General features: G+C 49.8%; 1 protein-coding gene across 5 annotated transcripts in view; it reads left to right on the forward strand.

Annotated features, from left to right (window-relative positions):
* ZC3H3 (zinc finger CCCH-type containing 3) overlaps nucleotides 1–24,081 on the forward strand; it is a 194,815-nt gene that overhangs the window by 149,833 nt on the left and 20,901 nt on the right. For 4 of the 5 annotated variants that reach the window (XR_008464701.1, XR_008464700.1, XM_054190095.1 and 1 more), the window contains exons 8-9: nucleotides 1,629–1,698; nucleotides 7,763–7,894. Coding sequence is in view for 3 of the 5 variants with exons in the window: in XM_054190095.1 (XP_054046070.1) it covers nucleotides 1,629–1,698; nucleotides 7,763–7,894 (202 nt within the window). In the remaining 2 variants the exon portion in view is untranslated. Of the gene's footprint in view, nucleotides 1–1,628; nucleotides 1,699–7,762; nucleotides 7,895–10,325; nucleotides 13,086–24,081 lie in introns of those variants that run through there. The other variant, XM_054190096.1, reaches the window with a different exon arrangement.

Consider the following 24,081-nt stretch of genomic DNA (forward strand, 5'->3'; position numbering starts at 1 on the left):
GGGTAATATTTGATGCAGATATCGGAGCGGTGCAGATCTGAGCTGAGTGACTTGAGAGCCAGCCCCTGACCACGCACCAGATGATTTCTTCCAGCAGCATTTCTCAGATCTCCTCGGATCCATGCAACAGGTTTTAATCCTTCAGCCTGTGACGCCATGCAGCTACGAGACTCGATAATTTATTACAGGAGAACTGATTCATGTTGCCAGCTCATTATACCTGCCCAACAGTTGATTAAACTATATTATTAGTCGTTTAAAAAGTGTAGAAAAGCCAGCTCCACTGATGAACTCCTTGAGTAATTTCTCCGTAAAATTGCTGCTGTGCTAGAAATCATTTGGAGGTTGCTCAAAGCTCGATGGGAGACCATATAGGAAGGAAGGGTGATTTATTTTTTTTTTAAATTAATTCACTCGCTCTCACTCATTCTCCCATAACATCCTTGCGAGCACCGAGGCACATGTGTCCAAGGTATCTGGTCAGGATTACTTTTGGTGACATAGAGGACAAGGGATGCCAACTGCTGAATCCTCACTTTGAATCCTTGGTTCTTCTTATGTCAGCAACCAAATCTGGTTTTGGGCTGTGCTCCTTGCACACTTCAGGAATTGCTGGTCCTTGAGGTCTTTTGGGTCTCCAGCCTGCCCCATTTCCACGGATCACTAAAGGACAACGCTGATTTATTCCTGGTTTTGTGTCTCCTTACCCTGGTGCCTTCTAGCTCCAATTCCATTCTTTAGCTTTCTGTTATCGTTTCTTAATTTTCTCAGTCTGCTTTTGGTGTAGGGGTGTCCATTATTTTACAGATCTGGGTGTCTTGAGGAGCTGCACATAGGTATGCTGTGATCACAGTCATCTGCAAACCTAGTTGCAGATGGTTCTCAGCTGCAGATCAACCGGCTAGTTTTCATATCTGTATGTTCCCTGTTGACTCTGCTCAAACCAGTCTGCATTTTATTTTATTTTTAACGAATCTCTCCATGCTCAGCTCTGAATTTACCCAGATTTTATAAATAAAGCTGGGAGCGTATTCTGTGCACCAGAACCTCCCTGTAAGGTTATGCAGCTCAGAACATGTAACCCTGGAGTCTGTTTTTGGAGGATTCAGACCGCCTCTTCCCACAATAACACATATGTTTTATTAATCTGCTATCACACTGGTACCTTCTAGGAAAACTTCTGAGTCCAGACATCCTCACGTGCTTTGGGATCTTGGTTTCTGGTGTGTGTCTATCTCTGTTCCTCCTGGTTGTTGGCCACTCACACCCTGAGGTCCTCCTGGTGCTTCATCTGGCATCTGGTGGAGGGGCTATATGAAGGACCGTTCTCCTTCTGGGAGCATCATCTCTGAACCTCATGGTGCAAGCCTTCCTCTACCTACTAATGAGCAGCCAAATATGATGAAAGAACAAAACCTATCAGGAAGCTTCAGGTGCTCTTCTAATGAGAAGGACCTGTACTAATTTAGGGCATGAGATGGGCTTTAAGAGTGAGCTTGGCAACAGTCACGTGTATTTTTGGTCTTGGGGCAAACGTGGTAATGGGGCAAGACAGATGCTCAGTGTTTAAAGCCGCGTGTTTTGCAACCCACCTCATGCTCAACCCTCTCCTTCTGGTGTATCTACAGGTTTCTCCGTGGCACATGCAAGAAGACAGATGGGACCTGTTCCTTTTCCCACAAGGTGTCCAAAGACAAGGTCTGTACAGCTTCCCAACAAACATGATGCATTGGTGGCTGTAGGGAAATCTATCTCATTGAGTGCTTCCAACAGAGTTCGTCTATAGTTCGCTTGCCAAGCTCTTCAGGAAACGGCCTCAAGTTGCACCAGGGGATGTTTGGGTTGGATATTAGCAAAAATTTCTTCACCAAAAGGGCTGTCAAGCATTGGAACAGGCTGCCCAGGGAAGCGGTGGAGTCACCATCCCTGGAGGGATTTAAAAGATGGGTAGACGTGGTGCTGAGGGACATGGTTTAATGGTGGTTTTGGCAGTGTTAGGTTAATGGTTGGACTTGATGATCTTATAAGTCCCTTCCAACCTAGATGATTCTATGATTCTATGATGGAGTTGTGAGAGCAAAGTGTGCCTCTTCAACCGGCGCCGTGAATCAGTAGATGAATGCGTTAAGCAGCGGGTTGGAAACCGGAGCACCTGGGGCTGTGCTGGGTAATGTCCGTTGGGTTAAGGAGTGCTTAACTTAACTCCAGGCAGCGGGGAGAAAGAGCATGGGAGTGGTGTTTAGTTGCATCTAATCCTTAACTACCTCTGTAAGATCACCCTTCCCTCTAAATCACCCCGTGCTGGGGTCGGAGGAGGAGGACGTTATAACGTACAAGAGCTTGGAGGTATAAATTAACCTTTCTAAAAAGCCAGGCGGTGGCAGAACGGCTTTTGAGTTTTCAACGTTCTTGATGTATTTGGGGCTTCACGGTTTTATTACATAGAGTGAGGTGGAAAATTAATTAGGTTTTCTTTTAGTGATTATCAGTTGACGATTTAGCAGATTAACCTCCGTTCAGTGGCTAGGATCTCCGGTCAGACGTAGCTTTGGAGACCTCAAGCGTTGAAGCTGAGGTGAAGTTGATGCTGAAGGTTAAGCGTAGCTGCGGGTCCTTCGCTGAACCGGGATGTGCTTCAAGCAGGTATTTACGTTTTGGCTTTATTGGACGGATTTGGAGGATCATTTCTCTGCTGCAGACGAAGGATCAACCAAACAACAGCAGTAAGGTTAATCCCACCGGGGTATTGAGACGCCAACCAAAGCGGTGTTGCTGTGTGGGGAGCAGTTTGTGATCAGCTCTGGTGTCAAGGCTCCGTTGTCGGGATGGAGGTGCCAGAAAGTGGGACGCGAATGAGGACCGCTTTTCCCGGAGAAACCCGTAAAGCTCCATCCCTCATCACGATGAGTCTGCAGCCCCCCTCGGCCGTATTTCTGGCACGTCATTTGTCGAAGGCAGCTTTGTCAAAGCTTTTGCAGCTGTGCCTGGGGCACGGCAGGGACCGGAGCTCACCTGAGCCAGGCTGGATCTGGAAGTGGTGCTTTTAGTTACTCAAGCTTTGGTTATTTAGCCCGTGCCCTGTGAATTGTCCTTATAGCACCTTCTTCTCCCCACTCTGAGCATCGCCGCCCTCCGTTCCCCATCCACAGCATCACGTAGATAATTACAGTGCAATTACTGACCTGTAAAGGATTTAACCCATGGGATGTCTCATCAGCGTCTGGGACAGGATCTTTTCCAACAGCATTTGCCTTTGGGCACGCAATTTCCTTGTCTCCCTTTCCCTGCGTTTGCCTAAGGCACGTTCGTTGTCAGCGGGGAGCTCATAAGTTATCCTGGCGGTGAGCAGAGTCGCTCTGAACGAGACACAAAGCGCCATATGTTTTTTACATGTATCTCTCTTCAGAGTCACTTAATCACGAGTATATAAAATAGAGGAGATAGACCGGGGACAGCTGTACTCCCTGACTTGTGGCATGTCAAAGGAGGGATGGGAATGAGAATTGATAGAAGGAAAAAGGGCTGGTTTGGGTTTTTTTTTTTCCTTCCTATAACTTATAGTTAGACTTCAGAAATAAAGAAGCCAAGAAAGAAGAAAGCTTTGCAAAGGTGCTGGCTGGTGGTGTATCCAGAATTGTCGTCATTAATGCAGATTTGGAATGGACATGAGGCCAGTGGCTTATTTTCACCCACGTAAGTGATTTGCGAGTGCCGACGGCAGCAGGGAACCCAATGCCCGCGCCTCTGAGCCGAAGGATTGATGCTCATCTAGACCACACCAGACTGTTGGTTTACATCTGTACTGTCGAGTTAAATGATATTTCAGCTCGGTTTTGGTCCTGGAGCAAAAACCTGGGTGAGACTTGGGAGTTGGAGACGGCCAAGGAGCTGTTGTGGTTGGCGGTTCGGCATCCACCGAAGGATGCAATGGCTGGATGCGGATGGGTTTGTGCCAGCTTGTTTCGGTACCTGGGAATATTCCTTGGCATGTTTAATATGCTGGTGGAGATGTGGCCTCAGTTTCCGTTCCAGAAACACCAGTGTGTCTTGGTGCCTCAAGCAGAACCTCAAGCTTTTGGTTCCTGGGCTCCGTTTTGGGGAGACGGGTGGGGACCGCTGGCTGCAGCGTGGTGTGGCAAACCCAACCTTTCCCCCATAGCAGCGCCTTGCCAGTTAGAAACTGGGGAAGGATAATAGTAATATCATCATAAAACTGAATTAAAAGGGGTGATCATGCTGAAGTCTCCGGCACAAGAGCTGATTTGCCACCCTCATTTTGGGGACGGGGTCCCTGGGAAGGGATCCCACGGGGCACGGATGGCCTCTGCCCATCTCACCTTCTTCCTTAGCCGTTCGCCATTACCGAAGTGTCATCTAAATCCAAGCTGAGTCGTTAAATTAACAAGCCTACAAACGAAGCAGGCAGGTGCCAGCTCTTTTACGTGCCTTAGAAACAAATGCTGTGTTTCTGGCCATGCACATTGCGCTCCGCGGGGAAGGAGGATTATTTTTCGCCGGATTAGGCGCCCCGGGGGCGGTTCAGAGGTCTCCGCTCGCCACCTTGTCGTCAGCGCAGGCTGGAAGAGAAACAACCTCCTCGGTGGAGTTCAAGCCCATTTCAGGGTGATTTATAGCTGCAGGGATGCTGCTACCCAAAGCGAGAGGCGACTTTGCTTTTCAACGCCCGTAGCTCCCTGTTAACCGGGGTGATTACTAGCAAAGGTGGCGTTCACCTCGTTTATCAGCGGCGGAGAAAGGCAGGTGAAGCCACTCGGCAAAGGAAGGCAGTGTTTTTCCCCCTGCTCGTGGGTTTTTTGGAGCAGTTTCCTCCCTGCTCCTCGATTGAGGGATTGGGGAACAGCTTGGTTTTGGCTATTTGAGTTGGGGTTTTGATGCAATGAACGATTTTTCTTCATGCGGTTTATAACGATGCGGTGGTTTGGGGGCTGCCGGTTTTGCTGATGCCCCGTTAGTTGACTCTCGATTTCACTTTGCGGTTATGGTGGGGGGGAGCCCCACAAACTCCTCATCGGAAGAGCTTCAGGTTGTTGTCATCGTGTGTCTCACCTTGGCGGGAAGTCACCACAGATGGAGCCACATGCCTGGTTCAGGAAGGGAAGGTCTGAATGCTTGGGGAGTTTGCTTTGAGGACAAAAGCTGTTGGTTTGAGGACAAAACTCTTGCTCAACCTTGGAGCTATCCTGTGCCTCAGTTTCCCCACGGAAAAATGGGGACAATCCCTCTATTTTCTCTGGGAAAAGTAACGGTGAGCTTTTCCCCATCCTAAGCAGCAAAAACCTTCCTCCAAGCCGAGGATGCGCTCCAGGACCAGGGCTGCTCCAGATGGGGACGATGCTTTGCAGACGCTTTCAAAAACCAAATTATCCCTCTGACAATGGAAAAAGGAGCCTGGAGGAGCGGGAAAACTTGTGGCTGGGGGATTTTGCTCTGCAGGGGATGAAGGGCAGAGCCCTCGGCGGAGGAGCATCCGTCGAAGCGCTGTACGGGGAATTTCTCTGCGACAGGGCAGAGCTACCAGCGTGTCCCAGTGATTGAGAGAAATCAGTAAATCTGAATGAATAGGTTTGTGAGTGAAGGTTAGCAAGAGGCTAAGACTCGGGCAACCGCCCGCTGCTGCTACAACAGCTTTTCCCCTTGAGGAACTCGAAAAGAATCAGCATTTTTCTCCCTAATAGAGCTTCAAAACTCTGTTGTGAGCAATTTGGAAATTCACGTCGAGTTTCGGGTTCATTAGCTGCTGGCTCCAAAGCGTGTACATAGTCAAAGCTGTCTAATACGGACGCACCGCACCAGTGCCTTGAATTAATGTTATTGTTATTTGTGTGGACGTAGTGGGGTGCAAACAAGGTTAATTGAAATGAGAGTGCTGCTTCCTCTTGATAATGGCTCAGGCTTGACAGCTAGGAGGAGTTTATTTTTGTAGAAGAGCTGCCTTTATTATCCCTTTTTATTAGAGCTAATTTGGGCTCTATATCAAAAACTACATTAAGGGAATCATTTACGGTCACACCACCACCACCAAAAAAGATAGCCCCAGAGCCCTGTCCTTTATGTTAATGTCTGCAGTTAAAAGACAATTAAAAATAAACTCTTCTCCTTTAAAGCACCCTTTGTTTTCTTTCCCCTCTGCTTCCCCCTCCTTCTCTCTTATTTCTCTCTTTGCCTCAAGTGAGCCAATTTAGTTAAAACCCTAATGTGCCCTTCAGGGAAAGGGATTTTTTTCCCGATAGCCTCGGCTGCGGTTATTACAGAATTGTAAATATTAGTTTGGGGATGCTCGAACCGGCGGGACTGAGATGCTACCGGTGAACGGAGGGATTGATACTGCGCCGAGCAGTAAGGAAATTTGGCGCGTAAGCGAACAGCGAGGGATTGAGCAGGAGGAGCCGGATCGTCGCGGCGGCTTCGGGAAGCGCACGTTCCCCTCGGCAGCTGCTTAGTCAGGTCGGGAAGTTGCCCGCGGTAGCCGGTGAGTTAAGGATGCTGAAATATCGCAGCAGGCTGGTAATTTGTTTTTAATTATAACAGCTGGCGGAAGGTGAAGTTTGTGGTTTGAGGACGATGAGGATCCTTGCTCGTTCGCTTTTCCCCGTCGGCTGTCGCGCTGCTAAAGCTCGGGAGCAGTGAATGTGGGAGCGGGACTCTGCTCCGTGGATCCGACCACTCTCATCCTGGACTGCTTGTGGCAGAAGCCTGCGCTCATCTTCTTCTTTCCCTCCCTCCTGGAGTATCCCTGAAGCCTGGGCTCTCCTCCTCCTTTCCATCCCTCCTGGGGCATCCCTCCTGGAGCATCCCTTGAGCCCAGGCTTTCCTCCTCCTTTCCCACCCTCTTGGAGCATCCCTCCTGGAGCATCCCTCGAACCCAGGCTGCTCTTCTCCTTTCCCTCCCTCCTGGAGCATCCCTCCTCCGGCTCACAGGGACAAGCATCAGCACATCACTCACAACCCTTGGGGGATGCCAGGCTGATGCCTTCACATGATGCACCCCCCCAAAAAAAAATGCTTGCGGAGGTGCAAGCACTTGCTTTCCCCCTTGCTCAGACCCACCTTTTGGAGCCTTTGTCTATCCACGTGCTCTGCACCCTCCAGCCAGCTCCGTACCCAGGGAAGAGCCAAATAGGGGGCGCACCCCCAGGATGCTGTTTTGGCCTTTGTGATGGCCAGAACCCACCATGGGAGAGTGCAGCCGGGCTGGGTACGAGCCCTGCACCCCTGTTCCCATCACGGCAGCTGCATCTCCCGTTGGGAAGGGTGTTCCCAGTCCTCGGCCATGCGACGGTGCATTCAGCTTAGTGCCTTTTGCGAGCGAGGAGCCCAGGGAGCAGCCGCCCCTTCTCTCCTCTTCAAGGTTAGTTGGAAGCGTCAGCAGAAGATGAACCTGCCACGTGCGTTGTGCCGGCGAAGCCCCTAAGATAGCAGAGTTTATTACAAGTCCCCCATCCCTTCCCTGTGCCGTACAGAGGCAGTTTCATGCTTTCCACCCTCTCGCCAGCATCCTGAAGGATGCTACGGCAGCATATTCGCCCCCCTGCATATATACGCCGGGACTGCATAATGTCATGGAGCTGCGTTGCAGGAGACCAATAGAAGAACTAAAAATACCCCTGGGATCAGTGGCTGGCAAAAGGCATATATTTATTTTACGCATGTCACAGTTTTATTTCAGTTCTGGGTGTTGGAACAGTTCCTAATCACGAATCGGGGGGAGCACTAACGGGTTTCTCATCCTCTGCCCTTGCAGATGCCGGTGTGCTCCTACTTCTTGAAGGGGATCTGCAACAACAGCAACTGCCCCTACAGCCACGTCTACGTGTCCAGGAAGGCAGAAGTATGCCAGGATTTCCTCAAAGGCTATTGTCCCATGGGAGAAAAGGTAAAGAGGGGACCGGCTCTCGGGGTCCTGGGATGGATTTCGCCTTTGCTGAAGCCGCGAGCTGTTTTTCACCCGAGCTACGGCACCAAAGGGAGCCGTAGAGCTGGAAGCTGCCAAACACCTGGAGGTGATGAACGGCAGTCCTGTGCTTTTCCAAAGGATGATGGGCAAAGTGGTTTGGCTGTCTTACAGGCAGGAAAAAAAATAGAAAACAAATTAAAGGCTGCAGCTCGCAAACTTTGTGCTGGTGTTTCCCTGGGAAGAGTCTCCCAGGGAAGGCTCTGTCCATGTTGCCCGAGTCCGGTGCCTGGGCTGATACCGCCTGCCCTGAAAATTGCTCCGTTAAATAGATGAGAAGTGAAGGAAAAGGCTTTTGAGTCCCTGTTGTACATAGAACACCCACAGACATTAATGCTTATTTTGCATGCTGACTCCGTGACGGGTTAAAACTTGAGCCTTACATCTTGTGGCTTAGCAGCAAGACCACCCTTCCTCACCTAACCTCAAGCTGCACCCAGATAGGTACCTGGGGGCTTCATGGAGCCCACCTCCAGGTCCTGGGGGCCTTCTGGTTTAGATCAATGCAGTGAAGTCCTACATGGACTTTATGTGCACCCCGGGTAGACTTGTAATCTCATCTGCGAGTTTACGGCACCCTACGTAACATGCAGAGCTTGAGAGAGAGCAGCTTTCCTGAAGTGGGGCCTGGAGTCAGCTGCTACTTGCAGGTTTCCAAAGGACTTTTAGAGCTGTTACATGCAAAAAAATGAAATTTTGGGGTTTATCCAACATCTTGTGGCTCCCCCTTTCTTTGTAAGTGACAGGAGACACCGCAGGATGTGACCGTTCCTTGCTTAGTGGCTAAGGGAGAGAGTTGGCTGTGCTGGTGTTTCCCTGGGAATTGAAGTGACCGTCCTATCTGGCTGCTCTTTCCTGTTTTCTGCCTCTTGGTGTGAACCACTATTCTGTTAGTAGACCACATGGGGTTTTTTTTGGGTCCCATGAACACGATATGGACCACCTTCTCTTAGTTTCTGCAGCTGCCATCTCAAACTTGCGAGAGCAGCGATGCAGAGTCCCCAAGAAGTCATGGTCCAGAAGGGGCAGCCAGTCAATTTGCCATGAGGTTTGAATAAAGCAAAGGTGGACTCTGAGATTTATGGAGATGATGCTTTTCTGCTCTAGCTGAAGAGCTGCCAGGCTTTGCTCTTCTGAGGTGGGTTATGTGGTGGAATTTCTGCTCATCCTTTGATCAGGCTGATCCTTTGACCATTGTGGCCAGCAGGTCAAGGGAAGTAATTCTCCCCCTCTACTCAGCTCTGGTGGGACCCTACCTGGAGCACTGTGTCCAGCTTTGGGATCCTCAGCACAGGAAAGGCATGGACCTGTTATAGCAGGGCCAGAGGAGGCCACGGAGGTGCTGCGAGGGCTGGAGCCCCTCTGCTGTGAGGCCAGGCTGAGAGAGTTGGGGGTGTTCAGCCTGGAGAAAAGAAGGCTCCAGGAAGACCTTCTTGTCGCCTTTCAATACTTCAAGGAAGCTTATAGGAAAGATGGGGACAGACTTTTCAGTAGGCCCTGGAGTGATAGGACAAGGGGTAATGGTTTTAAACTCAAAGAGGGGAGATCCAGACTAGATCTAAGGAAGAAATGTTTTACACTGAGGGTGGTGAGCCCCTGGCGCAGATTGCCCAGAGAGGTAGTAGATGCCTCATCCCTGGAAACATTCTAGGCCAGGTTGGACGGGGCTCTGAAAAACCTGGTCTAGTTGAGGATGTCCCTGCCTGTGGCAGGGGGGTTGGAGTAGATGACCCTTAAAGGTCCCTTCCCACCCATGATTTGCTCTGCTATGTTGGCCCATCTCTATGAACCCACCTGGAGGATGGGAACCATCTCTCGGTCTGCTTCTTTGCTAGTTGCCTCTAAGGGTTTGTTTGATACGGAAGAAAACCTCACATCAGTGTCCCGGCTTGCTTCATCCACTTCCAAAAGCCGATGGCAAACAAACAGGAAGAGACAGTGAAAGCCTCCTCCTTGAGCTGGAGACTCCAGGTACCACGTTGAAGACACAAGAGGAACTTTGCAAGCAGTGCTTTAAATCGGCTCTTTCACTGAAAAAACGAGCCGCTAATGAAACAATCATTTTGTGTGCTTCGAGTCTGCCAGATCGCAGGGCACCATCCCAAATACGCCCCAGCAGGCCTACGGAACGATATTATTTTATTACATTTAATAGATAACGTGAAAATAAGTGTCTGCCTAAGCGTGATTTTGCTTAGTCTCGCTGCTCCTGGAGATTTCTAACTCCCTCATGATTTTGGCTGCTTTTCACCTGGGAAAGTTGCTGGGATGAGCAGTTGGATGCTTGGATCCACATGCTGCTCTGGGCTGGAGCTCCAAAGGGCTTTTCTCCTGCTGTTCTCTATCCCTGTAGCTCTCGTTGGCAGAGGTGCAACCCAGCAAGTAAAGCTGGAGGTGCTCAACGCCCATCACCGTGGTGTCATCTTGCAAAGCCACCAGCCTGTCCCAGAACCCAAACACAACACTGGATGGTGCCTTCTACAAGCAGATCCTTCCTTTCCCGAGGAGAAACCGCTACAGAGCAAAAACCAGGCAAAAAGAAGGAGGAAAAAAAGCCAAAAGCGAGAGCTTTAAGGAAAGCGGGACATCAGCAGGAGTGAAGGGAAATGCTAATAAATTAGTCTGTGCCTAATTACTTTTTGTGGCAGCGCGTGGAGGGGACCGCGTGCAGGATAAACATTTCCTCCAAAGGAAAACACGGGCATCCTGCCGCCTCCCTCCCGCGCAGCATTGACCACGCAGCCAGGGTCCCTACAATTATTTTTAAAATATTCCAATTTAAATGAAAATATAAAAGAGATATTTAGAATATTTATTCTATTAGTAAAAGTGCTTACCGTGTCACTTTTAGAGTGTCAGAAAAGCATTCTCCTACAGATGATGGATAGCAGCCTGTAATTATATATGGGGAGAAATTGCTGAGCGGGCCATATTTAACTGGGGAGGAGAAATACCAGCTTGGGCCATTAAGGGTTAATTTTATTCTCTAAATAATATAAAAAGTGCTGAGTCCGTTCCTTTGCTCAAAGTAGAAAGTCCTCAAATGGACCCCGGAGAGTTTATAATATTCTACTGAATCAAGTAAAAATGTTAACCTTGCTTCATAAAACGATGGCTTGTTAAAGATGCGCAGTCCCTTTTCTTTTGAATAATTTAGGATGGGAGTAAATCTTCTCTCGTTCTGCCTTTCCCCGTCCGAGGAATGGCGAGAGCCGTCTGCCTGCAGTCTGAACCGCAAAGGGTGCGGACGGCAAAGGTGTGCAACACCGGCATAGCATCCTCAGAGGATAAACTCAAACGAGGATGTCCGGTAATTAGGAATTTAGATCCTTCTGTGCTGGAGTTTGGCACACTGGGCTCTTCTCCCCATTGTGTTTTCCTCTCTGTGCTTCCCCCGAAGAAGCACAATTTTTGATTTTTATCAGACCTTCATAAAAAATGTCCATTAGGATCCATAATTTATGACGTGTCATTGGCAGTGTCGCCTCTTAAGTACTTTCTAGATGTCTTGCAGGATGCTCAGACCAAGTTGATCGGCCTTTGACCCATCCCATGGGCTGTAACTCCAACTGCACGAGGTCTTTGTACATACAATGCTCGGACCAGCCTGCTCACGCTTCATTAGAAACTTTGAATAAATGAGAAAGCGTTAATTTTGCATTCCCAAGTCCCTTTTCCAGGAACGTAGACTCAACAGTCCCTCCACCCTTGGGGAGAGGAAACAGCTCCTGTATGAGACCATGACCATGTCTTTTCTTAAGGGAATGTGACCCCCAATATTAATCATTTCCAGGAGGCAGCTGGTAGCAAAACCAGAACTGCGATTTCCAGCACTCTCACCAGTTCCTTGGTCATGGATTGGGAAGTTTCTCCACCCTGTGTGCGCTCACGTGGACCTACAGCTTCCTAAAGGGAGCGGAGGGACCTGCAAGTTCAGCTTGGTGAAGCTGTCAGTGAAATATGGCTCCAAATAGGTCTGCGGCTCATCATCTCTAAACACAACATTATACGTGTCTTAGCTAAAGTCACGAAGTGATGCCCACCACAGAAATCTCTCTGCCACCTTGCCCGGAGCTCCCCGACCTTCTCTGGCACCATGAAATGGTCACGTTGGGTGAGACTAGTTCCTCTGGGCTGGTCACCTGCATTGGAGGAAGCCTGAAGGGGGAAGTGGGAAGAGAGGGAGAAATGGGGCCTCTTGCAGGTGCTCCCCAGGGTTTTCCAAAGATGTTTTGATGAGCTGCTCTGCGGTAAAAACTCGTCTCTGGTTCCCCGTCCCTCCTCCCATGCAGGTCCTCATGCTTGCACCTCGGTTTGGGGCATGGGTTCGCTGGGAGAGGATGGGGTGAGGCTGGTAGGCGCAAGGGATGATGTAGCCCTATTGAGTGATGCTGTGGTGGCATGTTCCCTGGGGCTAGGGACAAGCAGGAGGAGACGCAGTCATGATGGGCTGCGTGGCCAGCAAGCATGGAGGAGAGATGCTCGGCTTGTCTGAGAGGCGGTTTCTCTGCCAGGCCTCTCTCATTGCTGCATCCACGCTTGGCTCCTGAAATAATACACAAATAATATGAAATAATACAAAATAATATGAAATAATATCCATCCTAAAGGAGCTGGTAGGGTGATAAACTTGTGTTGCACATCAGGCTGCTGTTGTAATATTTCCTGGCTAACTGAGGGCTGAGATCTCTGAGTGGCTGAGAGCTTGGACCTGGGAATTATGGCAAGCGCTTGGATTACATCCATAAACACCCCAAGAAGCAGGTGCTTGAGATTTCCTTCCAGGCACAAGATTTATTGGGGAATAAACTCTATTTGGGCAATCGCAAGCACAAATCCAGGCTGGGTGGAGAACAGAATTGAGAGCAGCCCTGAGGAGAAGGACTTAGGAGTGTTGGTTGATGAGAAGCTCAACACGAGCCGTCAGTGTGTTCTCACAGCCCAGAAAGCCAACGGCACCCTGGGCTGCATCCCCAGCAGCGTGGGCAGCAGGGCGAGGGGGGGGATTCTGCCCCTCTGCTCCGCTTGGGGGAGACCCCCCTGCAGTGCTGCCTCCAGCGCTGGGGCCACCAACATCAGGAGGACATGGAGCTGTTGGAGCGGGGCCGGAGGAGGCCCCGGAGATGCTGTGAGGGCTGGAGCCCCTCTGCTGGGAGGACAGGCTGAGAGAGCTGGGGGGGTTCAGCCTGGAGAAGAGAAGGCTCCGGGGAGACCTTCCAGCCCCTTCCAGGCCCTAAAGGGGCTCCGGGAAAGCTGGAGAGGGACTCTGGAGCAGGGAGGGGAGCCACAGGATGAAGGGGAACAGTTTTAAACTGAAAGACGGGAGATTTAGATGAGATATGAGGAAAAAATTCTTTACTCTAAAGGTGGTGAGGTACTGAAACAGGTTGCCCACATAAGCTGTGGCTGCTCCATCCCTGGAAGGGTTCAAGGCCAGGTTGGACGGGGCTCTGAGCAACCTGGTCTGGTGGGAGGTGTCCCTGCCCAGAGCAGGGGGTTGGAACTAGATGGGCTGTACAGATCCCTTCCCGCCGAAACCCTTCTATGATTCTATGAATTATGGGTCGGGCGGGTTTTGATTCTGGCATCCTCCAGCCCTGGCAGTGTGTCAGAGCAAAGACAAGCGAGTCAGCCCCGTCCCCTCTAACTGCTGCATCTGTAAAATTGTTTTGTATTAAATAAGCTTTTCCCCCATGGTGTGCATTAGTGAGCGTGCTGCATTAAATACCTATCTTCATATTGTTTCCATCAGCTGCCTCGAAGCCTGTGGGTAAATTGTTCCCCCGTGGGGACTGTTAAACAGTAAGACACAGTGAGATTAAACAACGACACTACCATGAAAACGCACGGTTAGATGTACTGGAATAAATCACGGGGAAGCGGGAGCTCTGTGCTCCGGTGTTTGCTGGTAACCCATCGCTCCTGGGGACCACAACCAGCCCCATCCCTGCCAATGAGGCTTGACCAGGGGATCTGCCATCAGAGCAGAGCTCCAGTACCTGAAGGGGGGCCTACAGGAAAGCTGGGGAGGGGCTGTTTGCAAGGGCATGTAGTGATAGGACGAGGGGCAATGGCTTTAAACTAGAGCAGGGTAGGTTTAGATTAGACATTAGGATGAAGTTCTTTACAGTGAGGGAGGTGAGACACTGGCCCAGGTTACCCAGAGAGGTGGTGGAGGCCCCATCCCTGGAGACATTCAAGGCCAGGCTTGATGAGGCTCTGAGCAATCTAATTGAAGATGTCCCTGCTTACTGCAGGGGGGTTGGACTAGATGACTTTTAAAGGTCCCTTCCAACCCGACCCATTCTATGATTCTATGACATATGCTGGGACAGCCCAGAGATCTCCTAAAATCCATCTTTTCGGTCCCACTGAGTTGCTTGGCCAACAGCCTTTCACCAGAGCTCTGATTTCATAGAATCACAGAATGGTTCGGGTTAGAAGGAACGTTAAATATCATCCAGTTCCAACCCCCTGCCATGGGCAGGGACACCTCCCACTAGACCACGTTGCTCAAAGCCCCATCCAACCTAGCCTTGAACACCTCCAGGGATGGGGCATCTCCCACCTCTCTGGGCAACCTGGGCCAGTGTCTCACCACCTTCAGTGTAAAACATTTCTTCCTTAGATCTAGTCCGAATCTCCCCTCTTTTGGTTTAAAGTCGTTACCCCTTGTCCTATCCACATACAATATCGGCAATGCTCATGCTAGCAGGGGCAGGTCTGGTTAGGACACTTTGCCTGAGGAAGTGCAGCTTCCTTGGGAAAAATCATTTTCCTCCCTCAGGTGGAGTCTGGTGTTTTTCCCAGTGGCAGCTGCTTGATTTTTTCTGTAGAAAATTCAAATGTGGGGACTTTTTCTTAGCTGACGCCGTCTTCTCGTTTGCGTTTCTCTAGTCTCATGACACGTTAGGTTGTTTTTTTTCTCCTTTTCTGGTGGTAGTTTAACAGGTTCCCACCGTAAATTTATTTCATGTGTCTGATACATTCAATTTAACACATTTCTTTAGGAAAAGCCACACGAGCTGTGTTAGCAGCAGCTAACAGTTAAATGTCTCTGGGGTTTTCTCTTAATTATCCAGCGATGGAGAGTGGCAGCCTGGGGTCCTTGTTCCTCTTAATCTGTTATCACAGAAAGGTGAAGATCAACGGTGTTCGTATTGCGTGTTCTCAAATGGTTTTTGTTGCCTGCTGGCTAAACCAGCATTTTTCTTTTCTCACAGCCAACAACCATCAGTTTTTGTTCTTTCTGGGTCTTTTTTCCCCCTCCTTTGGTCACATGTTGACCCTCAGCCAGCCTGCCTTTCCCTTGAGTACATGCAATCATTGAGGAACCTGTGCATGTTCATCCAGGTGGCTGCTGGCTGATTCCAGCTCTGTAATTACACTTCACCTCCATAGAATCATAGAATGGTTTGAGTTGGAAGGGACCTTTAAAGGCCATCAAGTTCCAACCCCCTGCCATAGGCAGCGGGATCTTCCACTAGATCAGGTTGCTCAAAGCCCCGTCCAACGTGGCCTTGAACGCTTCCAAGAATGGGGCATCCACAACTTCTCTGGGGAACCTGGGCCAGTGTCTCAGCACCCTCAGAATAAAAAGTTTCTTCCTTAATGTCCAATTCAAACCTAACTTCTTTCGATTTAAAACTGTTGCCCCTTGTCCCATCACTACAGGCCCTGGTAAAAAGTCTCCATCTTTCTTAGAATCACGGAATCACGGAATCACGGAATCTTCAGAGTTGGAAGGGACCTCTAGAGATCATCTAGTCCAACTCCCCTGCTAGAGCAGGATTGCCTAAAGCACATCCCTCAGGGCTGCATCCAGGCGGGTCTTGAAAATCTCCAGAGAAGGGGACTCCACCACCTGCCTGGGCAGCCTGTTCCAGTGCTCTGTCACCCTCACTGTAAAGAAGTTTTTCCGTGTATTTGAACGGAACTTCCTATGTTCTAGCTTGTGCCCATTGCCCCTTGTCCTGTCGCTGAGAACCATTGAAAAGAGCCTGGCTCCGTCCTCCTTAAACCCACCCTTTAGATACTTGTAAACATTAATCAGGTCCCCCCTCAACCTTCTCTTCTCCAGGCTAAAGAGTCCCAGCTCTTTCAGCCTTTCCTCATAAGGGAGGTGCTCCAGTCCCACAATCATCTTGGTTGCCCTTCGCTGGACTCGCTCCAGTAGTTCCCTGTCCCTCTTGAACTGGGGAGCCCAGAACTGGACACAGTACTCCAGTTGTGGCCTCACCAGTGCAGAGTAGAGGGGGAGAATGACCTCCCTCGACCTACTGGCCACAGTCTTCCCTATGCAGCCCAGGATGCCATTGGCCTTCTTGGCGACAAGGGCACACTGCTGGCTCATGGATAATTTGCTGTCTACCAGGACCCCCAGGTCCTTCTCCTCAGAGCTGCTTCCCAGCATGTCCGCCCCTAACCTATACTGGTGTTTGGCATTCTTCCTTCCCAGGTGCAGGACCCTACACTTGCTTTTGTTGAACCTCATTAGGTTCTTCTCTGCCCAGCTCTCCAGCCTGTCCAGGTCACGCTGGATGGCAGCACGGCCCTCTGGAGTGTCGGCCACCCCTCCCAGCTTGGTATCATCAGCAAACTTGCTGAGGATACACTCTGTCCCCTCATCTAGGTCATTAATGAATATATTGAACAAAATTGGTCCAAGTATTGACCCCTGAGGGACACTACTCGTTACAGGCCTCCAACTGGACTCTGTGCCGCTGATCACAACCCTCTGGGTTCTGTCACTCAGCCAGCTCTCGATCCACCTCACTGTCACCTCGTCTAGCCCATACTTCCTCAGCTTCCTAATGAGGATGTTATGGGAGACAGTGTCAAAAGCCTTGCTAAGGTCAAGGTAGATGACATCTACGGCTCTCCCCTCATCCAGCCAACCCGTTATAACATCATAGAAAGCTATCAGATTGGTCAGGCATGATTTGCCCTTGGTAAATCCATGCTGACCACTTCCAATAACTTCCTGTTCCTCTATGTGTTTGGAGACGACATCCAGAATGAGTCGCTCCATTACCTTCCCAGGGACAGAGGTGAGACTAACCGGCCTGTAGTTCCCTGGGTCCTCCTTCTTGCCTTTTTTGAAGATTGGAGTGACGTTAGCCTTCCTCCAGTCCTCAGGCACCTCTCCTGTTCCCCATGACCTTGCAAAGACAATGGAGAGTGGTCTAGCGATAACATCTGCCAGCTCTCTCAGCACTCGCGGGTGCATCCCGTCAGGGCCCATGGACTTATGAATGTCCAGCTTGGCCAAGTGGTCTCTGACCCAGTCCTCCTCAACTAAGGGAAAATCTTCCTCTCTCCGGACCTTCCCCCTTGCCTCCAGGGTATGGGATGTGTGAGGGACGGCTTTATCAGTGAAGACCGAAGAAAAGAAGGCATTCAGTAACTCTGCCTTCTCTGTGTCTTCCACCACTAGGGCACCCGTCTCATTCATCAGTGGACCTATATTTTCCCTAGTCTTCCTTTTTCTGTTGATATACTGGAAAAATCTCTTCTTGTTGTCTTTAACTGCAGTGGCCAAGCTGAGTTCTGATTGAGCTTTGGCCCTTCTAATCTTCCCCCTGCATAGCTTTGTTATATCTTGATAATCCTCATAAGTTGCTAAGCCCCTTTTCCAGAGAATGTAAGCCTTCCTTTTTTTCCTGAGGTCCAGCCAAAGCTCTCTATTTAGCCAGGCTGGCCTTCTTCCCCATCGGCTCGTCTTTTGGGACATGGGGATGGCCTTCACCTGTGCTTCTAAGAGCACCTGCTTGAAGTATGACCAGCTTTCCTGGGCACCTTTGCTCTTCAAAACTGCCTCCCAAGGGACACTCTCAACCATGCTCCTAAACAGGTTAAAGTCTGCCCTTCGGAAATCCAAGGTGGCAGTTTTGCTGGCTCCCCGCCTCCCTTCACCAAGAATTGAAAACTCTATCATTTCATGGTCACTCTGCCCAAGATGACCTCCAACCTTTACATCCCCCACAAGACCTTCTCTGTTAACAAACAGTAGGTCCAGTAGGGCACTTCCCCTAGTAGGTTCCTTCACCAGCTGTGTTAGGAAGTTGTCTTCCACACACTCCAGGAACCTCCGGGACTGTTCCCTCTCTGCTGTGTGGTATTCCCAGCGGACATCCGGGAAGTTGAAATCCCCCAAAAGAACAAGGGCAGATGATCGCGAAACCTCTGCCAGCCGCTTATAGAATACCTCATCAGTTTCTACATCCTGATTAGGGGGTCTATAACAAACTCCCATCACGATATCTGCCTTGTTGGCCTTCCCCTTGATTTTTATCCATACACACTAAACACTGTCATTTACAGTGTTGAGTTCCAGACATTCAAAACCGCCCCTAACATAGAGGGCCACCCCACCACCTCTCTTCCCTTGCCTATCCCTTCTGAAAAGCTGGTAGCCATCAATTACAGCACTCCACTTGTGTGTGTCGTCCCACCACGTTTCCGTGATGGCAACCACATCATAGTTTCCCTGCTGCACGATGGCCTCCAGCTCGTCCTGTTTATTCCCCATGCTGCGTGCATTAGTGTAGATGCACTTCAGTTGGGTTAATTGACCTACCACTTTCTTGGGGGGACAGGCCCTGATTTGCACCTGATCATTCTCGGACACTACTGTAGTTACCAAATTATCACTACTCCTTGTGTCTAATATTGAATGTTAAATATTGAAAGTCCACATGACAGTCTTCCTGGAGCCTCTCCAGGCTTCTCCAACCTCAGCTCTTTCAGCCTTTCTTTATAGGAGAGGTGTTCCAGACTGCTGATCTTACTGGGCTTCTGTCCCAGGTGGTCACAGTGGCCACTGCAGCACCCATCACATATGGTGTGGCGTAAAGGACACTGGCTGTCCTCTTTCTGCAGCACTGAGACTTCACGACAGCAAAAAACATGGAGGTGCTTAATGGTGGAAGCTTCTTGAGTCTAGCAAGTATAAGAATGTCAGTGAATTATTAAGCTGTGTGTAAATCCTTTAAGAATGATTTCGTGCTTCTCCATCCTGCTGTCCTGGTCGGTTGTGCTCCTTCACCCCAACGTCCCCACTGTTGTGGTTGGACTAGTGGTGGGACAGGAGCTATTCTATGCTCACTGCTGCCATTTCCGAACTCCAAGAGCTCGCTTAGAGGAGAAGCACGGGGACAAATCTCTGGATGAAAAGCCCATCGAGGGTCGTTAAACATCTTCTGGCTGTGGAAATCCTGAAGGCCAAGGCTGCTCCTTGATCTTGTCCCTCCAAAACTGGTGCTGGCCGTAGCCAGAGAGTATCTGGGAGAGGTTTTGGATGGGTTGCGTGTTGTGAAGGGACTTTCGCTTTACCCAGATTTCCAAACAGCCTCCTCCTTTCCCTCCAGATGTGCTAGCGTCAAGAGAGGCCGTGTTTTGGGGATGAGTTTCATCCAGATCAGTTTTCTGGGTGGCAGCCTCATACCTATGGGTCTTCAGCATCGCATCAGTGGGTCAGCGAAGGTTTGCTCTTCTCCTGGAGGCCCTTCAGATACTGCGTGAGACCTTACGCAGCTCCTTCACATGCGGATCGTTTGGCTTATGCTTTTAGTTTGGGACTAAGAGGTTTCAAATGAGGATGATTTTACTTTCAAATCGCGCCAGGGCTGATGCCTGGAGAGAACCAGCCGCCGCAGGAACAGATTTCCTGGCTCAAAGCGTTCATCTCCAAACTCCATGATGTTGTTATGCTGAATTAGACCCAATCAAGCTGAGAAGCTCCTCCATGCCCAGCTACCAGGGGGGCTGTTTGAAGTGCAAGAAGTCTTAATATAAAACCTCTCTTTTCGGTATTAGCACGGGAAGGGATACGGGGAAGGCTAAGCCTTGAGCCATCCCAAATTTTCCGTATCTTGGCCGTACCTCCGTCTTATTCCTTTTATGATCCTATCACAACTGTTTCCAATTTCCTCTCCCCTTTGATTCAGAGAGAGCTGGTGGCAGCGGGACACGCTCGCAGCATTGGATAGGGAAGGTCAGGATCTTGTATCTGTGCAGAATCTGGCCAGACCTGAGCAGAGGGACCATGGGGAAATGGCCATGCCATTAATGGACCTCTCAACATGATGAGGGGCTGTCCAGGAGGCCACTGGGGGGGATGTTCGTTAAAGCTGTAAATCAGTGAAACGAGTGAGCTGGTCAAAGTGTGGAGAAGAGGAAGAGGAGAAGGACTTGCATGATTTTGCTGCTTAGAGACATATCACTTTTCCATTTCAGCGAAATCTTTAAAGATGACCCATGTGGCGTTGGGCTTGCTGAGCCCCAACACCCCGCTCTGTACCTCCTTGTCACCAAACACATCCTGCGCCGGGGATAAAACTCGCTCCTGCTCCTATTAGAAGAATCAAACCTCAAACAGATTTAACCATGAAGGTTGGGTGTTAGGGTCTGGATGTCAGCAAATTGCTTCTTCTTAAGAGATGATCCGTTTCATACACTTGCGATGAGGAGGTGTTGCATTAAAGCATCTCGGCAGCTTCTCCTCCCCCTTCTCTCACTCGTGCAAGGGAAAGAGCCATTTAAAATTTAAATTTATCTCCATCTTGCGCGCAGCTGTTCTGGGCTCAGATGGCGGACAGGTGGTAGAAATGCCTGGTCTTAACTACGGAAACAGGGGTTGCATGCGTGAAGCTTTTCATGGGGCTGGTTTTAGAGGTTACGAGCCCTCGCTGGGCTTTTCAGGTAGGATATCACCATGCGTGTGGGGAAAAAGAGGAGAGGAGTTTGCCAGGTGGAGGCATCAGCATCCTTTTTCTTGGTGCCAGAGCAGGTATAGTATGGAAAACTACCTGGGCGTGGCTCCCTCACCTTCATTATGACCCAAATTGTGTTTGCCAGGGGGTTTTAACGATATTTTAGGCATATCTGTAGGTGGTAGCCACGTATCCACCGGTTCCAGCTACAGGTTCATGGTGTGCTGAGTGAACCTCAACTTTCCACTGATTTTCGGTGCTTGCAGGCATGTCTGGGTGGCACTGGAGATAACTCCTGGACAGTGGGGCAGCCCCTTCTCTGGGATAGGGGATTTATGGCTTACCTTCTTCCGTCATTCAGAAATAGCTGATGGAGAGCTCTGCCTGTGATAGCTCTTTTATAGTCCACCGCAGCAGTATGAAAATCAACTACAAAAGCAACTTCGTTTCATTTATCTTTAATTTTGGCTCTGGCTGACAGATGTTTTCAGGGTGTTAGAGTTGCCTGCTTGATTTGATTTTTTTTTTCCTATAATGTGTAGCAAAAATCTTCAGTCAACAAACTGATTAGTAAGGAAAATCTTCCTTAAAAAAAAAATAAATAATGGATAGGCTTGGTAATGAGCCCGCTCGTAAGATCCTGAATGGTGTCCAGGCTGGATTTGAGCAGGCTGAGATCTGTCGGGATGGATCCCGTTGGCTTGCTGGGGACATTGAGTCCTTGTGCATCTCCTCTGGGCGCCGATGTCTGTGCTACTGATCCTAAGTGATAAATCTTGGTAGTGGCGGTGGGAGCTTTTCGTTGAAAGCGCTTTGTAGCCTGCAGAGGAGATTTAAAACTTATCAAGCTTCTTCCATGCCCAATCCGACTCGCATATTGCTGCGGAAATCTTTGTGGGTTTCCAGTTGCATCTTATTTACTGTACTCTGTAATGGCATAATGAGGCTTCTTATTGCTACTTTAGTTTAACTGTAGTATCTTCAACAGCATTCACATGCTTACATTAAAGGTGTTGCTTATCAGGGCAAACTTGAACTGCTTAATAGCCTGGGCTAGTTGATAATAGTGCCTAGATAAATACAGGTCTGTGATTTTCTCTCTTGCACTTCAGTGTCTTTGTAGAAGGAGGTGCATCGCCAAACATGAAAATTAGGAAGTTCAGGGGAAAAGCAGTCGCTGAATCACGGTTATAAAGTGGGAATGTACTGATGAGGCAGAGAGTTCTTGATTTCAACCTGAACTTCTGTACAGATGAACGCAAAGAAGAGCAGATTTCATCTTTGCTTCCCGTGTTGGAATCTCCCTTTGTTCCCATCTGTTCTCTGTTATCGGATGATGTCTGCATCCCGCGAGCAGTGGGTGATATCTTCCCTGAACCTCCTGGAATCACACCCATGGTGGAGCCCCTGATGCAGATGACACTGTAGGGGATGTCCAGTGAGTGTCTGTCTTGCTCCATCCTCAACGGTGATGATTTGGGGTTGATACTCACCGTCGATGGGTTCCCTGTGTGAAAGTGGCTCCATCACGGCTTTGAGGTGTGATGAGTGAAGTTGTGAGGGTCTCTGATGGAAACGGGGTTCCTCAACAAAGCAGGGCAGTGAATGACTGAATGCCATAGACGTTCCTGTGCAGGGGTGAATGCTGGTTCTTTGCTCATCAGTTTGGGATTCACCTTCTGGATGTCCGCATCCAAAGTGTTCCAATCAATTAGTCGATGTCCAAGTGAAAATCAGTACCAAGTGGTGTCCAATAATGGTCTGTACTAGGACCATTGCTGTTTCATATCTTCATCAGTGACATGGGATTGACTGCACCCTCAGCGAGTTTGCAGATGACATCAAGCTGAGTGGTGCCATTGATTCTCTTGAGGGAAGGGGTAGCATCCAGAGGGATCTTGACAGGCTGAAAGAGTGGGCCCGTGTGAACCTTATGAAGCTCAACACGGCCAAGTGCAGGGTCCTGCACGTGGGTGGGGGCAACCCCTGGTCTCAGCACAGGCTGTAGATGGAGGGATGGAGAGCAGCCCTGCCAAGAAGGACTTGTGGAGTGACAAGCTGGCCCTGAGCTGGCAGTGTGTGCTCACAGCCCAGAAAGCCGCCCGGATCCTGGGCTGCATCACCAGCAGCGTGGGCAGGAGGGCAAGGGGGGGGATTCTGCCCCTCTGCTCTGCTCTGCTCTGCTCTGCTCTGCTCTGGGGAGACCCCCCTGCAGTGCTGCCTCCAGCTCTGGGGACATCAGGAGGACACGGAACTGTTGGAGCGGGGCCGGAGGAGGCCCCGGAGATGCCGGGAGGGCTGGAGCCCCTCTGCTGGGAGGACAGGCTGAGAGAGTTGGGGGGGTTCACCCTGGGGAGACCTTCTTGTGGCCTTTCAGTATAGAAAGAGGGCTTCTAAGACAGATGGAGAGAGACTTTTTACCAGAACAAGGGGCAATTGTTTTAAACTGAAAGAGGGTAGGTTTAGGTTGGACATAAGGAAGAATTTTCTTCCTGAGAAGGGTGGTGAGACACTGGCCCAGGTTGCCCAAAGAAGCTGTGGATGCCCCATCCCTGGAGGTGTTCAAGGCCAGGTTGGACAGCAACCTTTTGAGCAACCGGGTCTAGTGAACGATGTCTCTGCCCATGGCAGGGATGTGGACAAATGATCTTTGAAGGTCCCTTCAACCCAAACCATTCTATGATTTAATGATTCCTCCTTACGTTTATGGCTTTGCTTTCGTGGTGGCTCAACTGTCCCATTGTGCTTTGGGTTTAGAGTAGGGCTGAGTTGCTTGCTGTTGCTGGGTGATCTTCTTCCATCCTCTTGGCTTGCTGTGTTTCTTCTATTTATATTTTGGGTTACACTACCAATGAGCGTTGTCAGATCTGCGGGGCTCTCCTCCAGGCTGAGATGGGACACGGGCAAAAACCAAGCCTGGAAAATCCAATATCCAGCGGTTGCGACTCTAAGCAGAGCTCTCACCAGTCTGCAGGGAGCTGGGTGTAAGGAGCGAGATCAGGCAGGAAGCAATTCCCAAATAAGAAGATACATTTAAAGAAAAAAACAAACTAAATTGGAAATTCTCAATTACGGTACTTCTGCTCCTGCTTGGAGCTGAAACCTGGAGGTTTAAGCTGGAGAGGTACAATACTCTTTGACGTGATTTTGCTACGTGGGAAATTCCAATTACAGAGGAGTAACACCCTCAAACCAAGGAGCAGCAAGATCAGAAGCAGCAGTTTATGGTGATTTAGAGGAAGCTCTAAGGTGATGGAGAAGGGATGCGAAGGAGAGCCCCATCCCTTAGGTCATTTCTATTTGGGCTGGACCATGCTGGGGGGATGGGTGCTGCAGGGACAAGGCTTTTTCTTACCCGCTTCGATCCCTCCCAGCTGTTTTGCTGCCTCTTAAATA

Source organism: Rissa tridactyla, chromosome 2 (assembly GCF_028500815.1).
Source record: "Rissa tridactyla isolate bRisTri1 chromosome 2, bRisTri1.patW.cur.20221130, whole genome shotgun sequence".
NCBI classification, from domain to species: Eukaryota; Metazoa; Chordata; class Aves; order Charadriiformes; family Laridae; genus Rissa; species Rissa tridactyla.